The 21,632-nt window shown below is 44.3% G+C and overlaps 1 protein-coding gene and 1 long non-coding RNA gene across 5 annotated transcripts in view; one reads left to right on the forward strand and one right to left on the reverse strand.

The window, feature by feature from the left end:
* Window positions 1-18,681, reverse strand: part of SPEN (spen family transcriptional repressor) — a 93,826-nt gene extending 75,145 nt beyond the window's left edge. For 2 of the 4 annotated variants that reach the window (XM_019918860.3, XM_019918856.3), the window contains exon 1: window positions 6,538-7,066. In XM_019918860.3, the coding sequence (XP_019774419.1) occupies window positions 6,538-6,620 (83 nt within the window). In that variant the 5' untranslated portion in view covers window positions 6,621-7,066. Of the gene's footprint in view, window positions 1-6,537; window positions 7,069-18,049 lie in introns of those variants that run through there. The other 2 variants (XM_019918858.3, XM_019918857.3) reach the window with 2 other exon arrangements.
* The window catches only part of LOC109547266 (uncharacterized), a 37,479-nt gene continuing 23,201 nt past the window's right edge, over window positions 7,355-21,632 (forward strand). The window contains exon 1 of the long non-coding RNA XR_002172998.3: window positions 7,355-8,302. This is a non-coding gene — a long non-coding RNA (uncharacterized lncRNA). The remainder of the gene's footprint in view (window positions 8,303-21,632) is intronic.

The following is a 21,632-nucleotide window of genomic DNA, read 5'->3' on the forward strand; positions in this document are numbered from 1 at the left end:
GGGCATAGGTTCGATCTCTGGTCGGGGAACTAAGATCCTGCATGCTGAGCCACGTGGACAAAAAATAAAAATTAAAAAATTTTTAAAATAAAGAATAAAAAAATCTTGAGTGAAAAAGAGTCTTTACTGCAGACAGCATAAATTTTAAAAATTAATGGTTGAAACAAAAATCCACCACCTACCAATTTACTGACTTACAAAAGATGCAAATCACTATACATCCAATATAGTTTGTAAAATACAAAGTGTTTTTGAGTAAAAATATCCTAGTTTTTTGGTTTTTTGTTTGTCTGTCTGTTTTTTGCGGTACGCGGGCCTCTCACTGTTGTGGCCTCTCCCGTTGCGGTGCACAGGCTCGGGACGCGCAGGCTCAGTGGCCATGGCTCACGGGCGCAGCCGCTCCACGGCATGTGGGATCTTCCCGGACCGGGGCACGAACCCGTGTCCCCTGCATCGGCAGGCGGACTCTCAACCACTGCGCCACCAGGGAAGCCCCTAGTTTTTTAATCAAAGGAATAAAATGATGGGGTATTTTCCTAAAAAAATCAGAGTCAATTTTAAGAATCAAAGAAACTATAAATGTATTATATGTAAAAGTACATATACTGTGTGTAAACATGATACAAATGTAACAAAGCCAATACAAGATATAAACAGAAAAATCTTAATTTCATTTGTCAATGTCACCCAAACTCAGCATCTAATACAAAGATACAAAGACATACACATACCCCCAGAGTTTAATGCTGGACTAAAAATCTAGCACCAAGTGCATAACACAAGCAATAATAGGTGTCTTCCATTTGAATTTTCCCAGAAATATTCCTTAGCTGTAAGAGGTGGAGCAGTTCTTATATAATAAAAATCTTTAAACATGCTAGATTTCAATTCATCCCTATACTCAAAATGAAATCCTAAGTAATTAAATCCAAAAATTCACTAAATTTAAGTTAGGGTTTTATAGAGACATCCCGTTGTGGGGTTTTTTTAGATGTTTATAATTTTCAACTTGGCAGACAGTGACACATGTAGGGGGAAAAATCGGAATATTGCAATACTTTAATATCATACCAAGAACATCTTTTCACTGCAAAGCGTATTTCCACACACTAAAAACCAGCTAGACAGCACGCAAAATTATATAATTTCTAATAAATTGACTAAACATCCTAATTGGTTTCCACAATAGAGTATGCTATTTTTATTCAAAATATGGGTAGCGGGCTTCCCTGGTGGCACAGTGGTTAAAGAATCTGCCTGCCAATACAGGGGACACGGGTTCGAGCACTGGTCCGGAAAGATCCCACATGCCGCAGACCAACTAAGCCCGTGCGCCACAACTACTGAGCCCGCGTGCCACAACTACTGAAGCCTGAGCGCCTACAGCCCATGCTGTGCCACAACAAGTGAAACCTCTACAATGAGAAGCCCACGCACTGCAACAAAGAGTAGCCCCCGCCTGCCACAACTAGAGAAAGCCCGGGAGCAGCAACGAAGACCCAACGCAGCCAAAATATAAAAGAAAAGAAAAGAAAGAAAGAAAGAAAATTTAAAAAAAATTTTTGAGTAGCTGTAAGACATATAATAATAAAGAAAACATTAAACAAAACAAACAGTAAAGGTTAGAAATTGAATTATAGAAAAGTGTTACATTATTTAGTCTCCTTGTTCAGCAGACTAATATGTCAGTTTAAAGTTGACGAACAACTATTTATTTCAAATCATCCAATATCAACATTCAGGAGCACAATCTGAATGAATATACATACTCAAGGTATTTTTCAGCCTACAGCGTTTACTCTAAATACTGTGACTAGTTAAATACAGCTCAAACACTAGGGAGTCTTAAAAGTAAAAGCAAAAAAATATATAGTCTCCAACTGGAATATGCTAGTTTTCATGAAATATTTCAATTTTTTTTTAATTTAGGCAAAATTTCAAACTAAGAGGAAAATGAGACTTGGAAGAATATTTGGAAAAACTTCCACATTACCACTATCTCTATAACTTCTATACAAGTCTTTCCAAACCACTGGTGCGTACAGGATTAAAAATGTCTCCTAAATCAAGCCCAAAATCTCTTCATAAGCATACCAAACAATACAACGCCTGAGAAATCAAGAGTCCACAAGAAACGTAGTTGGGAAAAGGTGCCCTCTATACAAGTCAAACACCATCATTCTTCTTGGCACTGAGCCCTATGTTTTCCTCCAATCTGCCAGAAGCATTCTAACTCAGGAAATAAAATACAACATCGCAAGTATTCTGTATTAGTTTCTAATGCTATTTCTCAAGATAAGTATAAAATTATTTTACTTTACTTTTTTTAATGTTCAAAAAGCCTGTCATGAAAATAGGTATTCAAAATTATAACATTCAAAAACAGAGGGGTTTCTTCAAAGAAACTGGCTCAGCTCAAAAGAATAAACCATGTAGCAGTGATGCGGGCTAGGGAGTCAAATTTGTTTAAGTCTAAAAGTATCTCTAGTTATAGGAGTATGTAAGGACAAGGAAACTTTACCACAATACTTTATATTGTGTCCCAGAAGTAAACCAAATTCATGTAACATAACATATATTCCAGCTATTTAAACTCAGGAAAACTATTATGATTGGACATGTAAAGTTAGCAAAATGAGGGAGAAGATATGCGGATATACGTATATGTATAGCTGATTCACTTTGTTATAAAGCAGACACTAACACAGCATTGTAAAGCAATTATACTCCAATAAAGAGGTTAAAGAAAGTGACCGCAGCAAGATAAAATAAATAAAGTTAAGAAAACAAAACACTTTTAAATGAGTTTCATTCTTTGACAAAATTTTTACATGAGCTGCTACCTTGCTCAACCTCTCTGTGATCTTTAACTTATTCTCTAGAAGTGGAGAATGGATGGGAAGAACCTGAATATGTGATTTACTTCAAACCTGAAAATAAGATACAGAGACTTTTATGTCCTTTAAAGGGTTCTATTCATTTGCTCATTCTGATTCAGGGAGTCGCCTTTGCACACACCTCTCTCCCTCTAACAACTAAGACAGCGACCAATTGTTGTATAACTCCTCCCTTCCCCCTTCAATCCAGCTAACATACCATACAAAGGAAAGGACTTTCTCTATTGTGCAAATTCAGTCCCTGCAATGGATCTTTGTTAACTAAATCTGATTCAGAAATACTCATTTAATTCTTTTCAGTCAGCATATTGAATGCTGTTAAAATCATGAGCACAATAGATTATTCTTATTGCAAGAAGGTAAAGCCAAATTTTGAAAATGTTCTGATTACATTTTAAAGGTTTGCTCTTTCTTTGGCACAGAGGGGAAAAAAAAGCCAAATCAGCAACCTTCCCTCAACCTATTTTCTACCAAAAACACTGATCAAAATATAAATAAAAGAATTGGCTCTGACCCTCCCCCATCCCAAATGCCTCTTAAACTGCCCTGCTCCCAAAGCTGCCTCATTTAATCATTTTTTTAATCCAAATACTTACTACAAAAGCCTAATCACCGTTACAAGAACATTCATTTTGAAAACATTTTATATAATGTATTCCCAGTGTACACCTCTTAATCCTGTAAAACAGTTATTAATGTTGAAATCAGCTAGGGAAAACGGTAAAAGTAGGCACTTCAACCTCAGTTTTAGTATAGGTATTGCATGGTTTTTCTCATTATGATTTCTAGAAGACATCAGAATTGGATGTTCTTAAATTTTCTTGCAGAACTCTCATTCTGGTACAAGCACCGTTTTATCCCTTTCACTTAAATCATTCACATTTAGTTTTCCTCCCGGTAGCAACCACACACTTTACAAAACATTTTCTACAATAAGGATAAAAGACCTTGAATTTCTCCAAACAAAGTCCATTTAGCTTCACAGCTGGATCAGCAAGAACATTTCTTGTACCCGTTTTAAGGATACACAAGAAGCCAGAAATAGAGATTACCTGTTAGGGGGTGGAGATGGGAAGGGGAGAGTGGGAACTGGAATTCCCAGCGTCGGGGTAAAGAGGAGATTTTTCTCTGTAAACCTTTTTACACTCTTTAAACCCACTAAGAATGCACTATCTACCCAAAGAACTAAGCAAACTTGTTTAAAATTTTCAAAAGTCGCTTTTAAAATAAAGGAATTTCAGGGACACTAGGTCTACTTAGTTTTAAGATAATCTTATCAATAGCATCTGCTTTTGCTCTGCAATACGTAACACACTCCTTTAAATGCAGTCGTGAGCAATGTGCCAGCTAAGCCCTCTTTAATACAGCAACGTTCCTCCAGACCGCCGCTTTCCAAGGCAGCTCGCATCCTCTGCCCGCTCCTCCCTCTGTGCATTCTGAGATCTGCTCTGCTGATTCCCACTTAAAGTGGGTCCTGGCCGCCATTTTAGAAAGTCATTCACACAAGCCAGCCGGCAGCACCATCCACTTAAAAAACCTTCCAAAACTCCCTCGGACGATTTCCTCTTTCCTCTCTAACCCCTCATCTTGCAGAGGGGTCAAACTCCCCGCGATAGGCATACAGTGTCTCTAGAATCTGCATAATGCGAAATGACACGTCTGGCCACATGATACTGAGGGGGCAAAGCAAATGCTGCAATGCACGTGTTTGCACGTCGGTGCATACGAATTTCCCAGGCAGACACCTACAGAGAAGGTCCACAAGGAGATAAAAGTGAGCACATCTAAGTGGCTTTTCCAGTCCAATAATCTGCACCTAAATGATTTTTCCACCAAAACACTGAAGATATGGGGCCTCCATACGGGGTAAGGGGTGGAGCAGCGCCACGAAGAGTTCCCATCTGTTTCCCCACTGAGCCCGAAATCTCCCCTTTGTCACAGGGGACAGAGGCGAGTTTTTGCTCCTGCCTTCCCGCTGCCTGATTTCTCAGCACAACGTAGTAAACACCGGGAGTGCCTGGAAGCGCGCCTCCCCCAGTCCTAACGAGGACAGCTTTAGCGGGTTATGAACGGCCTCACTATTCCAGGCTCCTTTTCACACGCGGACACGCGCAGACGCGCGCTCCAGCGGTGAAGATTTCATACCCCAGTAACAGCAACCACCAACAGAATCAATGATCCTCCATTTGAAAGAGCGGAGCTCCGCTGCCTCTGCTTCCATTTCCTTATGCAAGCTGCTCAAGAGCAAGCGACGCAATCTCTTTTTCCCATGGTGACTCACTAATAAGGACGCTCCATAATTTCCCCTTCACTCAGTAGACAGTAAGAGGAATTTAGAGTATACCAAACTTAAAACCTTCCGCAGTCTTTAATATCGCAAGAAACAGTAATTTTCGAGGACAATCACATATCTGCTACAGTCCTTCCCAATTTACACCAGTGTAAGTAAACCGTCATTTTCAGTATTTCACATGGAGGGCTCTATCAGCTATGACCCACATAGATTTCACAAAACAAAATCAAACGGTAAAAGCTACTAAATAAGTAAAATGTAATAAGAACATTCATTCCTACTCCGCTATGAACAAAAAAAAAATATTCTGGGAAGAACGTTTTTAAAAGCTACATCTTTTTTTAAAAGAGCTACATCTTCTAATCTGAAAAGGCATGCATTTTTTAACCACTGATTTAGGAATCCTGGGTGGGAGGGAAACACCATCCTTTCAAAAAAGGCTCTGCAGTGTTAACGCCGGCGCGGCCGCAGCAGCGGAGATTCCCGAGGCTGGGAGCACAGCGCGGTGGGGACTCTGCTACATGAGGTGGCTCCTCCTCTGCGAGCACTCGGTCCCCACCACCCTCCTCATCAAGGGACCCCAGAGCGCTGAAGGGAGGAAGGCGAAAAGAGCCGAAACAGACGCACCAACTTATTTTCAGACACCACCCCCCACCCAACCCCACATAAACAAGGGGAAGAAATCAAAACATTTGCGTTTGCCATTTCCATTTCGTTTCTAGGTCTGTGAACCTTCCGTGAGAGGTCCCTAGAATCCAGCAGGGTCTTCCCAGTTCCGAGATACCCCTACGATACCTACCAAGACTTTTGTTTTTGTATAACCTTTCCTTTCCCCACAAAACCCTCTCTAGGTCAGACATGTCCACGCGTCCGCAGGGCGAGAAGCGCGAGTTGCTGCGGGACTCTGGAGTCGGCCGGGCCGGGGGCTGTCGGGGCGGGGTAGGGGTTCGGGTCCCGGCCCGTCGGCGGCTCTGTTCCGCCGCATCTGCCGGGCCGGCGGGGGCGGCTGCTCGGAGCCGGGGCAGCGGCGCGCTAGGACGCGACCCCACCGACGGCTGGCCAGCCTGAGGGCACCCTCCCGGCGCCGGCTTCGCGGAGGCCGAGAGACAGCCGCCTCCTTATTGGGAACGGAGAGGGCGGCAGCCGGGCCCGCTCCGCCGAGGCCCGAGGCCCAACGCCGCGACACGGGCCGAGCAGCGGCCAGGCAGCCGGGCGCCCACCGCACCCGTCCGTGGGTCTGGCCCGGGTCTCCTCACCAGTTCCGCGCACGGGGAGGGGCCGGCAACGGGCCGGAGGGGCCAGCGGCGCCTGAGGACAGAGCGCGGCCCCGGGCCTCATGTCACTCACCGTTTGAAATGCTCGATGATCTTCTCTTCCCGCACATTCTCCGGTAAGTTGCCCACCCAGAGGTGCCTGGTTTCCCGGACCATGCTGGGCGGTGTGCCGGCGACCGCTGGTGCTGGTTCCCCCTCGCCGGCTTCGTACGAGCCCGTCAGCGCCGGGAGGCGGGCGCCGAGGCGGCGGCGGCGGCGGCTGCGGCGGTGGCGTCGGCAGCGGCGGCGGCTCCTCCGGCTCCCCCCCGTGCAGAGACCATCCCTCTCCCCCAGGTTCTGACTCTCGGGCCTCGCAGCTCCGCTCTGCCGCCACCACACACCCGAAGCCGACCCCCGCGCTCCGGCGGCGCATGCGCTCGGGAGGCGGCGGGAGGGGGAGCGGGTAGGAGGGGCGAGCGAGACCCGGGCGGCAGCGACTACGACGGAGCTGGCGCTGTGGCAGCCGGACGCTTCCCACCGGCGCGCGCGACCCGCCTCCCTCACCTCGGGCGCGCGCGCAGCCTCCCGACAGCCCGCCGAGGCTGAGACGCCGAGTTCCTCCCAGCCGATGCGCAGGCGCGCGGGGGAGGGAGGAACGCAGGGCCAGGAAGGAACGCTCGCGCGCTCGGTCCCGGTGCGCAGGCGCGCAGCACTCTGTTAGGGCGGGTGCCGTGTCAGGCCTGGGGCCCCGCGCTTGCAGAGGCAGGCATAGCCTCCAGCCCCTCGAGTAGGGGGTCCCAGGCGCTGGCCTGGGGGAATAAAAGAGAGAAAGGGGGTTGGTATTCACAGGGCTGCGTGTCAAAGCGGCTGCCAAGGCTTCTCTGCTAGGAGAAGCCAGGACCTCTTCCCCTGCTCACCTTTGGCCAGCTTCTGGCGTTTCCGGGGAACTTAGAGACGCGCCTGCTTGGGAAAGTGTCAGAACAAGGCCGCCCTTCTCACGGCCCAGCTAAGCTGTGACGGCTTCAGAAACCCATCCCTCCCAAGAATGTAACATTAAGCAACTTCATTTTATATAGAATCTTGCGAAACCGTTTGCACGTTCTCTTTGCTGATCGTTATGGCATACCAGGAATAGAACTGAATGAAGTGAGACGGTTACATGTCTGATGGTGTTCCCCTCAGAGGATTTGCTATATAATTTAATATCTAAGCCGAGGAGGGGATTAGAACTCCAGCCTTTCCAGGCCTAAAAGCTTTTAAATTTTAAAGCCTACAGTTGAACCTTTTAGTTTACAGAACCCCGGGGAAAACCCACAAAATTAAGGCAACAGTACTGAGTCCAGAAAAAATGGAATTTTTTAGAAGTCAGTAACTCAGCTTTCTTTTACATTTTCTATCTACAGAAATAAAATATCACAGGTGTAGTGCTTTAGGTACAGACCAGATTTTAAATATTCGATCTCATTCACTTTCTCCATAAATATTGATACAAGCCAACTTATCATCAAACTGTGCTATTTTGAATTGGAAAATATGGTCACCATAATAAATAGCACTAATATATGGGGTCACCTGTGCATAAATTGTTTCTTTAATTCCACAGATGGTAAAGCTCCAAGTAGTTTTTTTGTTTGCCATATAGTTTAACATAAGCTTCTTAATGATGTGTCAGAGAGTCACATCAACTTTTCTTGCATTTGGTTTAATAGTCTATACTTAAACTTGATCTCAGCAGGTCTGCTCAACTCTCAACTAAGATCGTCTCTCTTCCTTCCTCTCTCAGGATGTTAGAAGGCTAAGCAAGCCCTTGTCTTACTTACACAGTTGCAACAATTACAGAACAAGATGTGCTAGCTCAGGTAATAACCTTACCATCCATTGAAATAATATTTGGAATTTTGACAAGTTACTTCTAAAAATTCTAGATTTTGAGCCAGGTAATTTAATTTTTTTCTATGCTATTTTTCTGGCTTATGTTTACATTTTCTATTTCAACACACTTTTTTTGCGGGGGGAGGGGCCGGCCAGTAACAGGCAGAAATGGAAAGAGGTGGTTTAGAAAAGTTAGAAAAAGCACCACCACAATAACGGCACTCATTCATAATTCAGTTAAGGCCTTTAACGCCACCACAGAGGTTGACCTTGTCTTCATGCAAATCAGTCATTAAATGATATGGAAATTTTTGTTCTTGAAAATATTATGGAATTGATTCCTCAGTAAAAGTGAAAGCAAATCAACCTACATTCAGATGTAGGATTAGCCATTTACATTTGCCACAACTATCACATAAGGAGTGTCAGGCCAGCACACTGTTACGTAAACTCATGAACTTCATAGTTCTGTATATGTGGCTGCAGTTAGTGTTGAACCGATGGGCATTTTTCCACGAAGCATAAATTTCAATATTAGCAACCACAATTTGAAACACATTTAAAAATATTATGTAAATTACTCATTTAAAACCTGATAGGCGGGGCTTCCCTGGGAGCGCAGTGGTTAAGAATCCGCCTGCCAAAGCAGGGGACACGGGTTCGAGCCGCCGTCCAGGAAGATCCCACATGCCGCGGACCAACTAAGCCCTTGCACCACAGCTACTGAGCCTGTGCTCTAGAGCCCTCAAGCCACAACTACTGAGCCCATGAGCCACAACTACTGAAGCCCACACACCTAGGGCCCGTGCTCAACAAGAGAAGCCACCGCAATGAGAAGCCCGCACACCACAACAAAGAGTAGTCCCCGCTCGCCGCAACTAGAGAAAGCCCGCGTGTAGCAACAAAGACCCAACGCAGCCAAAAATAAATAAATAAATTTTAAAAAATGAAATAAATAAAACCTGATAGGCCCTGAATTAGCTGCATCTTCTTGGTGTCACCAGGAAGAACAGAAAAGGCTAAGCTCAATCACACTAAAAGGGGCAACAAAGAAGAGGATTCAGAAAACACTACCTTGCAATTAGAGAAATAAAGGGCATATCTCACCTTGAAGGCAGCCTTCAGTTAAAATCATGCTGAAGAAAATTAAAGGGCTGAAAAGGGGGGGGGGGCTTTCAGAGCAAAATCTTAGAAGAGAGCCTAGAGTCATTATTAAATGTGGTATTTTGTATCCATCTATGTACTATCCATCTATGTACTCCCACAGAACAGTAAAAGGATAAGCTAAAACAAAGAACCAACTAAGAGGTATTTATACTTTCTCCATGGCACAAGAATAAGGAGACATTAAATGAAAATTAAAAGCAACATGTTTGCCAGCTAAATTTTTTTTAAATGTAGTTCTCTTAGATTATCCTAAAGGTCTTGTTACAGCAGTGCTGTTTCCCCATGTAGAAAGCAGAGTAGATACATAATTTTTATATAAAATTTAATTTGAAATGGACAAAGTTGTTTGCAAATACTTTCAAGCTCCCCACCTTTGGGAGGTAACAGAAGAGAAATTGCGTGGAAAATTACTAACATACAAATTGTTAAACAAAGTTGAGTTAAAGTTCTCCCAAAGACCTTTAGAGATCACAGGATATCAAAAAGATGATTAGCAAATGCCAAATTAAGTTAATTATCATTTCTCATTTTACCAGAGATTTATCAAACAACTGAGAAACCGTCTCTGTTTAACAATATAAAGGCTAGGGAATTCCCTGGCAGTCCAGTGGTTAGGACTCCACGCTTTCACTGCCCAGAGCCCAGATTCAATCCCTGGTCAGGGAACTAAGATCCCACAAGCAGCAAGGCACGCACCTGCACGCGCACACACACAAACACACCACACACACACACACACACACACACATGCTCGCAAAATTCCATTAAACATCATTTGATAGCACCTCATACTCAGATTCTCTTGAAGTGTTACTTTCATCAAAATATTTGTTTTCAGAATTACAGACACCAAAAATAGCACCCAAGGTGTTCATTTTAGCTCCTTGGGTTTTAAAAAATCTGATACACACTTCTCAAAAGAGAATTCTCAGTTTATAAAATGTCAATACATCAGCTTAAATAGACATGCAGATTATTTAATGTGTAAAACAAATTTCATTTCTGTTCAAATTTTTAATGTGTTCCTATGATGTCCCCAAAAATATTATTCTAATTTCAATAAGGCAGATTCATTTGAAGGAAAAATAGTTCACATTATAGATGCTAAGTTCAAATGAGCAATTCAGGTGGGAATTCTATCCATCTCTATAAAAGTTAATATTTGCAGGTTAAAAGTAATGTCCATGCTCCTTACAGATTCTTTCAGCATAATGCTACTTGACCTTGAACTTTGGGGGATACTGAAAAACACTGATGGTATGAATGAGAGACATTATAGTATAATGGAAGTACCTCTGGGTTAAGAGTCAAAAATTCCAGGGGCTTCTCTGGTGGCGCAGTGGTTAAGAATCCGCCTGTCAATGCAGGGGACATGGGTTCGAGCCCTGGTCCGGGAAGATCCCACATGCCGCGGAGCAACTAAGCCTGAGCACCACAACTACTGAGCCTGCGCTCTAGAGCCCATGAGCCACAACTACTGAGCCCATGAGCCACAACTACTGAGCCCATGTGCCACAACTACTGAGCCTGCGCTCTAGACCCCATGCTCCGCAACAAGAGAAGCCACCGCAATGAGAATCCTGTGCACCGCAACAAAGAGTAGCCCCCCGCTCTGAGAAAGCCCGTGCACAGCAACGAAGACCCAATGCAGCCAAAAATAAATAAATTTTTAAAAATAAATAAAGAGTCAAAAATTCCAGTTCCAATTTTGTCACTGGCTATACAGCCTAGGTAAAGTCAATTAAATCCTCAAAGTCTCAATACCCTTATCTGCAAAATGAGGATAAAAATATCTGTTTTCTCTACCTGGTAAGGTTGCTAGAAGTATCAAATGAGATAATATATGTAAAAGTATTTGGAAGTAACACAGAATAAAAATATCATGAATACTATTAAGTTGACTGCTAATTTCATTTGAATACCAAAAGTAAGCATCAGTTGAAGTTAAAAACATACCATGATCAATTTATAACATTTTCAGGATTATAGCCAGGTCTTATAATCAAATCAACATGCAGTGATTGCATATCAAGTACGAAGTTCCTTGCACTCTTTTGCTGACTTTTTCTATTGCAAAACTCTTAATAACAACAAAACTGATAAGTACATGCCCTTTGCACAGCCCCAAATCAAGTGTTGGGTTTTCTCAGTGCTTTCATGTTTATTGGCAATGTATCAGGAAACACTGGGAAAGCTTTTCTTTGTTTCTGTCCTTGTTACAAATATTTACAAATTTTTTTCATAAGCATTTATTTTTGTATGTTTTCAATAGAAATACAACCCACTCTTATTCTGATTTTTTAAATTTAGTCTAACAATTAATAATTGACGCTCACTGAAAATGATCAAAACGTAGGGTATGATCTCTTCTCTCATCTATGATAAATGGATGGTGAAGTGAATTTCCCCATTTGAGTGTGAAAGACAATTCAGAAAGGTGACATTAAAGCAGAGGCATTTGAAAAGTGGAATTAAAACAGATGTGTTGGGCTTCCCTGGTGGCGCAGTGGTTGAGAGTCGGCCTGCCGATGCGGGGAACACGGGTTCGGACGGTCCGGGAATATCCCATATGCTGCGAAGCGGCTAGGCCCGTGAGCCATGGCCGCTGAGCCTGCGCGTCCGGAGCCTGTGCTCCGCAACGGGAGACGCCACAACAGTGAGAGGCCCGCGTACCAAAAAAAAAAAAAAAAAAAAAAGATGTGTTTTTAATCAGGTCTTATTTCACATGTGAAGAGCACCTGTATTTAGCATGCTAGATGTGCTCAAAGAGTTCAGTCATGCATAATGGAAGCCCAGTTGGGGAAAGCATCTGAGCCTCAAACTCAGGCTCTGAATGCTAACCTAGCCAATAGAGCAGATAAATTACTATCACCATTTAAACAGGAGAACAGAATAGTTACCAGATATTTAACAAAAATTTTGTTACCAATCGAGTTCCACACTATTAAAATTGAACTGTTTCATGAGAAAACATATATTTAAAATATAAACACTGTTCCTAAAGGCATCATATAAATATATATTAACTAGCTCTAAAATGATCAAAGACCCAACCACATGAGAACTTGTCAATACTAACAAACTCCTATTATTAGAATCAGGGTTTGTTTTTTGTTTTTTGCTTTTTCCTAAACAGTAGAAAATAAAACAGACAACACTAATATATTATTGTCAAAGAGTGTTTGACATCTTGCTAGTTCTGAGGGTCAACTAGTGAAAAAGACAGACCAGTCAATTAACGGATTTATTTTGATATAGCAGGCTCATTGTAGTGAAATTATATATATAAATGATCAAAACGCCAATCAGTTGAATAGTATTAGCTAGCTAGTCCTTCTCGAAATCATTCTTTCAGCATAACACTTCATAATCTACTTTACTGTTCAATTCTCTAAGAAAGCTAAATAATTTATTCCACATTGTTTTTGGTTTTCCAGAAATGAATATAATGGCTGATATTTTCTTTTTTAAAAAATCAATTTTTATATTTCCACCATTTCCTTGGAAAGTTGCTAAAGGTAACTTTCTTCCTTCTATGAGGAAATACTGCGAATATACCTTTTATTATTTTTTTTAAACTTTCTATTTTATATTGGAGTATAACCGATTAACAGTGTTGTGACAAGGACTACCCTGGTGGAGCAGTGGTTAAGAATCCACCCGCCAGTGCAGGCGACACGGGTTCGAGCCCTGGTCGAGGAAGATCCCACATGCTGCAGAACAACTAAGCCCATGCACCACAACTACTGAGCCTGTGCTCTAGAGCCCACGAGCCACAACTACTGAAGCCCGTGCACCTAGAGCCTGTGCTCCGCAACAAGAGAAGCCACTGCAATGAGAAGCCCGCGCACTGCAACGAAGCGTAGCCCCTGCTCGCCAGGACTAGAGAAAGCCGGCGTGAAGCAACGAAGACCCAACACAGCCAAATAAAGAAATAAATAAAATTTTTAAAGTAAATAAATAAATAATAACAATGTTGTGATAGTTTCAGGTACATAGCAAAGGGACTCAGCCATACATATACATGTATCCATTCTCGCTCAAACTCCCCTCCCATCCAGGCTGCCACATAACTTTGAGCAGAGTTCCCTGTGCTATACAGTAGATTATACCTAATAGTTAGAATTGTGAATACAATTTACTAATGTTTATGGCACTGAATAAAAGATAGACTGGAAGGATACTTGCAAATATTAATAATGGTTGTGCCTATGTGGTAGAATTCAATTTTTTTTAAAGTTCTTATTCATCTATATTTTCTAAACTTTTCTTTGGTTAACATATATTGCTCTTGTAATTAGAAAAAGTTACAGTAAAATGAGCTGGAAGTCAGCATCTGGGTTACTTTAGTTTAGGGCTCCTCTGAAATGCTGATACTTCACTACATTAAATCAACATATTTATGTTAACAGATCCCACATGAACAAAACGTTATTATTCTCTATGTTAATTCAGAGAGTTCATTCAACCTTTTAAAATTCTACTACTAATCCTCATGTGAGAAAAAACTTAACCTCTTCATTATAAATGACATACAATGGCAAAAACACCCCAGGTCTAAGAGATTGTCACTTAAACATCAGGAAGTCAGCAGAATACACATAATGCAAATCAAGGCTACTATTTAATTCAGAGAAGACTATCAAAGTGCACTTGATGGGAATCTCAAAAACAATGATACCAAATAAAATATATTTAGTAACTTATTACATGTGTCTTGACATTTTCAGACTTCGGGTGTTAAGCTCCCCTACTGCTCCTCTGAAAGCCTTGCTCTAGTTTGAAGTAGAGAATTCAAAACATCATGAACTTGTTCCAAATATGTTTTAAAACTGTTTCTGGGATTCCCTGGTGGTGCAGTGGTTAAGAATCTGCCTGCCATGCAGGGGACACGGGTTCGAGCCCTGGTCCAGGAAGATCCTACGTGCCGCAGAGCAACTAAGCCTGTGCACCACAACTACTGAGCCTGCTCTCTAGAGCCCGCGAGCCACAACTACTGAGCCTGAGTGCCACATCTACTGAAGCCCATGCGCCTAGAGCCCATGCTCTGCAACAAGAGAAGCCACCCAATGAGAAGACCAGGCACTGTAACGAAGAGTAGCCCCCGCTCGCCACAACTAGAAAAAGCCCGCGCGCAGCAACGAAGACCCAACGCAGCCAAAAATAAATAAATTTATTTTTTTAAAAAAAACTGTTTCCATTTTAATTAAATTATTGCTATTTAATAGTAATGCCCTTTATTTATTTATTTTTGGCTGCGTTGGGTCTTCCTTGCTGCGCGCAGGATTTCTCTAGTTGCAGCGAGCAGGGGCTACTCTTCATTGCAGTGAATGAGTGGCTTCTCTTATTGCAGAGCACGGACTCTAGGCACACGGGCTTCAGTAGTTGTGGCATGTGGGCTCAGTAGTTGTGGCTCACAGGCTCTAGAGCGCAGGCTCAGTAGTTGTGGCATACAGGCTTACTTGCTCCGCGGCATGTGGGATCTTCCCGGACCAGGGCTCGAACCCGTGTCCCCTGCATTGGTAGGCAGATTCTTAACCACTGTGCCACCAGGGAAGTCCCAGTAATGCTTCTTTAAATCACGTAACTGCTTCAATATTTTGCTATTAATCTTCAGGATGGTAATGATTGCTAATTTTACATGATATTCCATAATTAGACACTTGAAACCTTTGGCTTAAAATAAAACCACATTCTGTTTAAAGGCTAGGTAGGATATGATGCATTTCTGAGTTAAATGCTGGAATTATTTTTAAATGTATATTTAAAAGTTAAATTTCAGTATTTTGATAAAGGCGGTAATAGAATTTTTTCAGGCTATATACTACAAAAGTCCTAGGAACCATCCCTTACAGTTTTATTTGGAAAATTCTTTGGCTGAAAAGCATTCGCCTCAAGATAACTCTCTCTTATTTATTTATTTATTTTTGGCTGCGTTGGATCTTCGTTGCTGCGCCCGGGCTTTCTCTAGTTGCGTTGAGTGGGGGCCACTCTTCGTTGCAGTGCGCGGGCTTCTCATTGCAGTGGCTTCTCTTGTGAAGCACGGGCTCTAGGTGCGCGGGTATCAGTTAGTTGTGGCACGTGGGCTCAGTAGTTGCGGCTCGCGGGCTTAGCTTCTCCGCGGCATGTGGGATCTTCCCAGACAGGGCTCGAACCCGTGTCCCCTGCTTTGGCAGGAGGATTCTTAACCACGGCACCACCAAGAAAGTCCCAAGATAACTCTCTTTGAAGATAGGAGATTAACTTAAAATGTTTTTTTCTAAGAAAACAGAACCAGCAAGAGTCACAACTAAAGATTTCACTGTATACTGTTAGCTGGTGGGAGGGGTGCAGTGAGACGAACTAATAAAAGGGGTTTGTGTTTTGCCCACCCCCACAAGATAATTTAAACACACACCCAAGCCTAAACCCTTTACTTAAAAAACATTCACCCGAAAAAGTGGCTTTAAACTTGGTTACTTTTGTTCTCCATAGTTTTCAACTTAAATACATTGTTTCCCTCGAGATCAGTTTTGCAAGATTCTAATTATTAGACAGCACATAAAAACTTTGATTTTATGCCTTTCTAAAATTGCAAAACGTACATACTCAAATTTTTCTTCCCCTTTTTTAGTAGCATTATCCTTATTGTAGGAACTTTGTCTTTAAATACTCTCACTAACCATAATTTGTTAAGGCAGAATCTCTAACAGAAGTTCTGCAAACTCAAGGGACTCTTGATCTGGTCATTTCCAAGCCTCAAATGACAGTACAGCCTTGTTAGCAGGGGTAGAATTCTATTGCTTGCTAGAACTTCAACAGCCTCGAGATAACTAAGAGTTCCTGCTAGTAATCTGGCACCAACTCAAAATTCCCACCAGGAAGAAAGATCTCCCTGAGGTGGGACCCACTGAGTGGCTCCTCCCACAGCGATGACCTGGACTGACCTCGGACTCGGTGTGGTCAATGGCTCCCTAGCACCTGCGGGCGAGTTAGCAAGCGCTCACGATGATAAAATGCCAAATTGCAACCGCCACGTCAGTCTTTTGGAGCCCCGAAAGGTGCCTTTTTCGCAAACAAGCTCCCTCTTTTAAACCTTACATCTCTGAGGCTTTGAATATGTTACCCGGCTAACGAATATAGGAAGACAATTACTCCACTGGGGAAACGAAGGTACTTCAAAAGGAAGAGTGGCAAGGAAACAAAGCTCAGACTGGAAAAGTGGCAAGCCTCCATGCCCTGCCAAGACGACCTTACTTAACCTTCTGGATTTCAAAAACAGGGTTGGGTGGAAGTGGATTACATGGCAAGGTAAAGAGCTTGGGGTGGGAGGGGGGGCGGGTTAAGAACCTACAACTCTGGCAGTAATTTCCATCACACTCCTAAAGGAAGAGGAAAGGAGAACAAAACAATAGGCACCTTAAGAGAGGAAATGCGGTTACTATGGTTACCACGCTCCAAGCTCAATTCTGCAAATGAAGACAGAGCGGTACGCCAAGGCCCTTTCTTTGTCTGTATCCATACATGGAGGACCAACCCAGCAGCCAGCCCCGCCAGCCCGAGCAGAGGCTGGTGTCGAGGACCAAGGGCAGCGTACCAAATAAAGAACACCTTTATTTTGGCTTAGTAAGCAAGAACTGCAGGCAGTTCCTGATGGAAGCCAGCGCGGCCATCACCCAGTCCTTCGGCCAGGGCTGTTTCCCCCACTTGGGAGAAGGCTCCAACACACTCCAGTCACCGATTCCAGTCTGGGGTCCTGGCACAGGCAGGGGTGGAAGGGGGCCAACGAGACACGGTGCAACCTTAGCCCTGAGACACAAAGGGAAGGCCAATGTTCAGGAAACCCGCGGGACGTAATTAATAACCCCTCAAGAGGCTACAGTTTTCGCGAGAGGGAATAGAGGACACAGTGAGTAGGGCACAACCGAGGTGTTCAGACGCACCTCACCATCAAAGACACCACCACAAGCTGCGCGGAAAATCGCGGCCAACCCAGTGCGCAGGCGCGCGGAGCAGCGACTCCAGAGCTTTAGGCCTGCCCCTCCCCCACTACTCTCAAAAGGCCAGGGGAGTTGGCTCAACGCGCTTGCGCAACGACGGAACGTTGGGGGAGGGGAGAAAAACCTATTCCCTTCATTGTGAGAGAACCGCCCCGCCCCGCAAGGCGAGCGCGCGCGCGCACACCTACGACTCTCACACTCGTACACTCGGGCGTTGAGCTTGCCGCCCAGTGCGTTGCGCATGCTCCGGGAGGAAGGTGGTGTCGGAGCCTACGGCTTTTTGCTGAGTTTCCCTGAGAAGTTTCTGGAAAGACGGAGCTCAGGGGAAGCTGGGGGATGGGGAGGGCAGGGAAACGAGCGTTTGAGAGAACGAAAAGCGAAAAATCCAAAGCACACCGCCACCACCCTGCCTCCATCAAGCCACGACCAAAGCAAAGCCCAAGCCCACCGAGACCCTTACGCCAGGGGAAAAAGCAAGGGGACCACAGCAACCGCTCCTTCCTGTACCTGTGCCCAGCCCCCGAGGCCCCTCACCACAGGGAGAAGGGAGAGGGCAGGGGGGAACGATGAAAAACCTAAAACGCTCACTGGATGTTTGCGTGGTGGAGGGAAAGCCGACATCCGCGCTCTGGAGCTGCCCGCGCACGACGGGCCACCAGCGGCTCTTCGCTGCGCTCTCGGGTGTGGGCTCAGTGCGTTGGGGTCGACGTGGCTGCTGAAGGAGTGGTCTGGGGCTTTGGCCCCTGGTTCCTTAGTTCCCCCTCATTTGGGGGCTTCTTTGATCACCCCTTTCCTCTCTTTGGTGACCTGGAGCTAAAGTTGCGAGTGTGGAGACCCTAGAAAAGGTTGCTCCCTCCCCGCGCCCTGCCCGAGGGGCGACCTGAGCGGGCAAGGGTCGCCCGGCAGGGGTGCCACGCTCAGTTCTTTCCAGTTTGTACCCCCCTTAAATAAGAGACTCCTTAAGAGGGGCCCGTTTGGAAGAGCAGAGGCAGTCCAGGCATAAAGCCGCTGCGTCGTTTGGACTCGAGGCGGGGTGGCCGACGGTGCTGCCCGGCGGGGCGCCGCGGGGAGGCCGTGGTGTCTCCGTGCGGCTAAGGAGGCGCGCCGAGGCCCCTGAGTGCCATCAGGAGAAAGCTCGGCCTGGCATTGCTGCGCTGTGGGGGAGGGGTCCGCGGCGCCTTTCATTTCTTCGCCTGGGCCCGCTCGGGCTGCCATTTTGTGGTGTGGCCGCCATTTCGCGCAGCCGCAGGGGTGGGGGGGAGGGGCGGGGCCGGCGAGCGCGCGCGGGCAGCCTCCGGCAGCGAAGGCGGGCGAATGCCCTTTGTTCTTCGCCTCTGGGCTCTGGGCTCGGCTCGGGCTGTGCCGCGACCCGCCCCGGACACGCGCCGGGTGCGCGCGGCGTGTGAACCTCTGAAAAGCTCCGAGAGGTGTGCACGGAGTCCCGAATTCTTTCTGCTCTCTAAGCCCTTGAAAAGTGGGATTGCTCACCCCCACCCTTGCAGTGTGAAAGGGATCGATTTTACAAGGTAGTGCTCAGAACTGGAGCGTGGGAAGCTGTAATTTCACCCTGAGAGTGGAGGCGCTTTCTGCAGCCCTGTGCTGCCGGGGGTACTAAGGCCGCTGGAATGCCATGCCTTGAATCACAGTGGCGTTCCGCAAATAGAAGTTAAAACTGCGGAGCTGGGAGACCCAACAAAGGTGCTAAACGCCAGTGTAACCGAGAGGTTGGTCTCTTTAAAAAAAAAAAAAGTAGTGTCTTTGGAGGGCTGTCAGCTGTAGGAGAAACGAGACGTTGCTTTTCATTGGCTGGCTGTGAAGCACGCACTGCGCAACTATTTTCAGATCAGGTTTTATAGCCCATTTATATCTGAGCTATAAACTGGAACAATAGATTGGAATGTCTTATTTCTGTCTATTGAGAATATCTTCCATTTGACTTCTTTTTAAAATCCTTTGTGAGTATGTGAATAACAAATTGACTCAATAAAATCTCCGTTCTGTGCCTTCCAGTATCATTTGAAATCCTGAAAGAGCTATTTTCCTGATTTCAAGGAACATATTTAAATATGAATCTTGGCATTGTTAATCTTAACTTTGCGACACGAATCAACAAAGCCAGGAAATTCAACAGTAATGCTGCTGAATTTGTCTTCTAGACTTGCTTTTTGTACAAGGTATTTTTGTTTTTAACTTTTTCTTTTTTCCACAGTAGCCTGAGTTCATAATTTAAACAGGCTTTTCTGGCTCAAGTTTTTTGGTGTCACAGCTACAGTAGGTTTTTCTTTCTTCTTCTTACTACGTTTAATTATAGGCGGCTATCTGTTTCAGTAATGGGGGGGTAAGCCATAATGATAGGATGGAAATGTAAAAAATATATTTGTTGTTGAGGGAACAGATCAGGATTTGATGGCTTCCAGATGAAAGATGTGTCTGAGGAGTGGATGTTAGATTCCAAATTTTATTTCAGTTCCAGTATGACTAAAAGCACTGCACAGAGTTTTGATTTTTTATACCCAAGATTTCTGTAAAGCAGAATACTGTACATTCTTTTGGTTGTGAGAGTTTATGAAACATTTTTTTTCCTTTTTAAATTTAATTTTATATTGGGGTATAGTTGATTTACTGAAATGTATATTTTTAAATTATTTATTTATTTTTGGCTGTGCTGGGGTCTTCGTTGCTGCACACGGGCTTTCTCTAGTTGCAGCGAGCGGGGGCTAGTCTTAGTTGTGGGGCGCAGGCTTCTCATTGCAGTGGCTTCTCGTTGCGGTGCACGGGCTCTAGGCATGCAGGCTTCAGTAGTTGTGGCACGTGGGCTCAGTAGTTGTGGCTCCCGGGCTCTAGAGCGCAGGCTCAGTAGTTGTGGCACACAGGCTTACTTGCTCCGGGGCATGTGGGATCTTCCCAGACCAGGGCTTGAACCCATGTCCCCTGCATTGGCAGGCGGATTCTTAACCACTGCGCCACCAGGGAGGTCCCTGAAATGTGTTATTTTTAAATGCTGTTACTTTTTGCCTACACAACCAAAATTAAATAGTATGAAACTATTAGTTTTATTGGGAAATTAGAATATGGTATCCTAATAATGCAAACAAAATATCATGCCCCTAATTAGCCAAGCAGTTGAAATTCAGAGAATGATCGCACAACCTTTCTTTCACTTTGTACAGACATAGAAGTATGTTTAAACAATTCTAATTCGAATTTTTTAAATTTATAAAACGAGTACTTATTTCACATCTTTAGCTATTACATTTAACACAAAAGCACATCGTTTTTTTACACAAAAATGTTTGCAATTCGTATATATATATATATTTTGCAGTAATCCCATTCATTTTATTTTATTTGTTTATTTTTGGCTGCATTGGGTCTTCGTTGTTGGGTCTTCGTTGCTACACGTGGGCTTTCTCTAGTTGCAGTGAGCGGGGGCTACTCTTTGTTGTGGTGTGTGGGCTTCTTATTGTCGTGGCTTCTCTTGTTGCAGAGCTCAGGCTCTAGGCGCGCAGGCTTCAGTAGTTGTGGCGCACGGGCTTAGTTGCTCCGCGGCATGTGGGATCTTCCCAGACCAGGGCTCAAACCCGTGTCCTCTGCATTTGCATGCAGGCGGATTGTCAACCACTGTGCCACCAGGGAAGTCCCACAATTCGTATATTCTTAAGAGTAGGTAGTATCTATGTATGTACTATATGATTCCAACTGTATCCTAGAAAAAGCGAAACTATGAAGACAGTAAAAAGATTAGTGGTTGCCAAGGGTTAGTGGAGAGGGATGAATGAATAGGCAGAGCACAGGGGCTTTTTAGGGCAGTGATACAATGGTGGGTATGTGTCATTATATGTTTGTCAAAGCCCATAGATTTACAGTACCAAGAGTGAACCCTAATGTAAACTGTGGACTTCGGGTGATGATGTGTCAATGTACACTCATCAAATGTAACAAATTTACTGCTCCGATGTGGGATGTTGGTAGTTGGAGAGGCTGTATGTGTTGAGGGCACGGGGTATATAGGAACTCTGTACTTTTTGCTCTATTTTGCTGTGAACCTAAAACTGCTCTAAAAAATGGTTAACTTAAAAAGTGATACCACTTAAAAAAAAAAAAAGTAGGTAGTGTCTTGCACTGTTCACTTCTCCCTTATGACCAATGCCATACATTTGCAAAACAGTCG

Source organism: Tursiops truncatus, chromosome 1 (genome assembly GCF_011762595.2).
Source record: "Tursiops truncatus isolate mTurTru1 chromosome 1, mTurTru1.mat.Y, whole genome shotgun sequence".
In the NCBI taxonomy this organism is placed as follows: Eukaryota; Metazoa; Chordata; class Mammalia; order Artiodactyla; family Delphinidae; genus Tursiops; species Tursiops truncatus.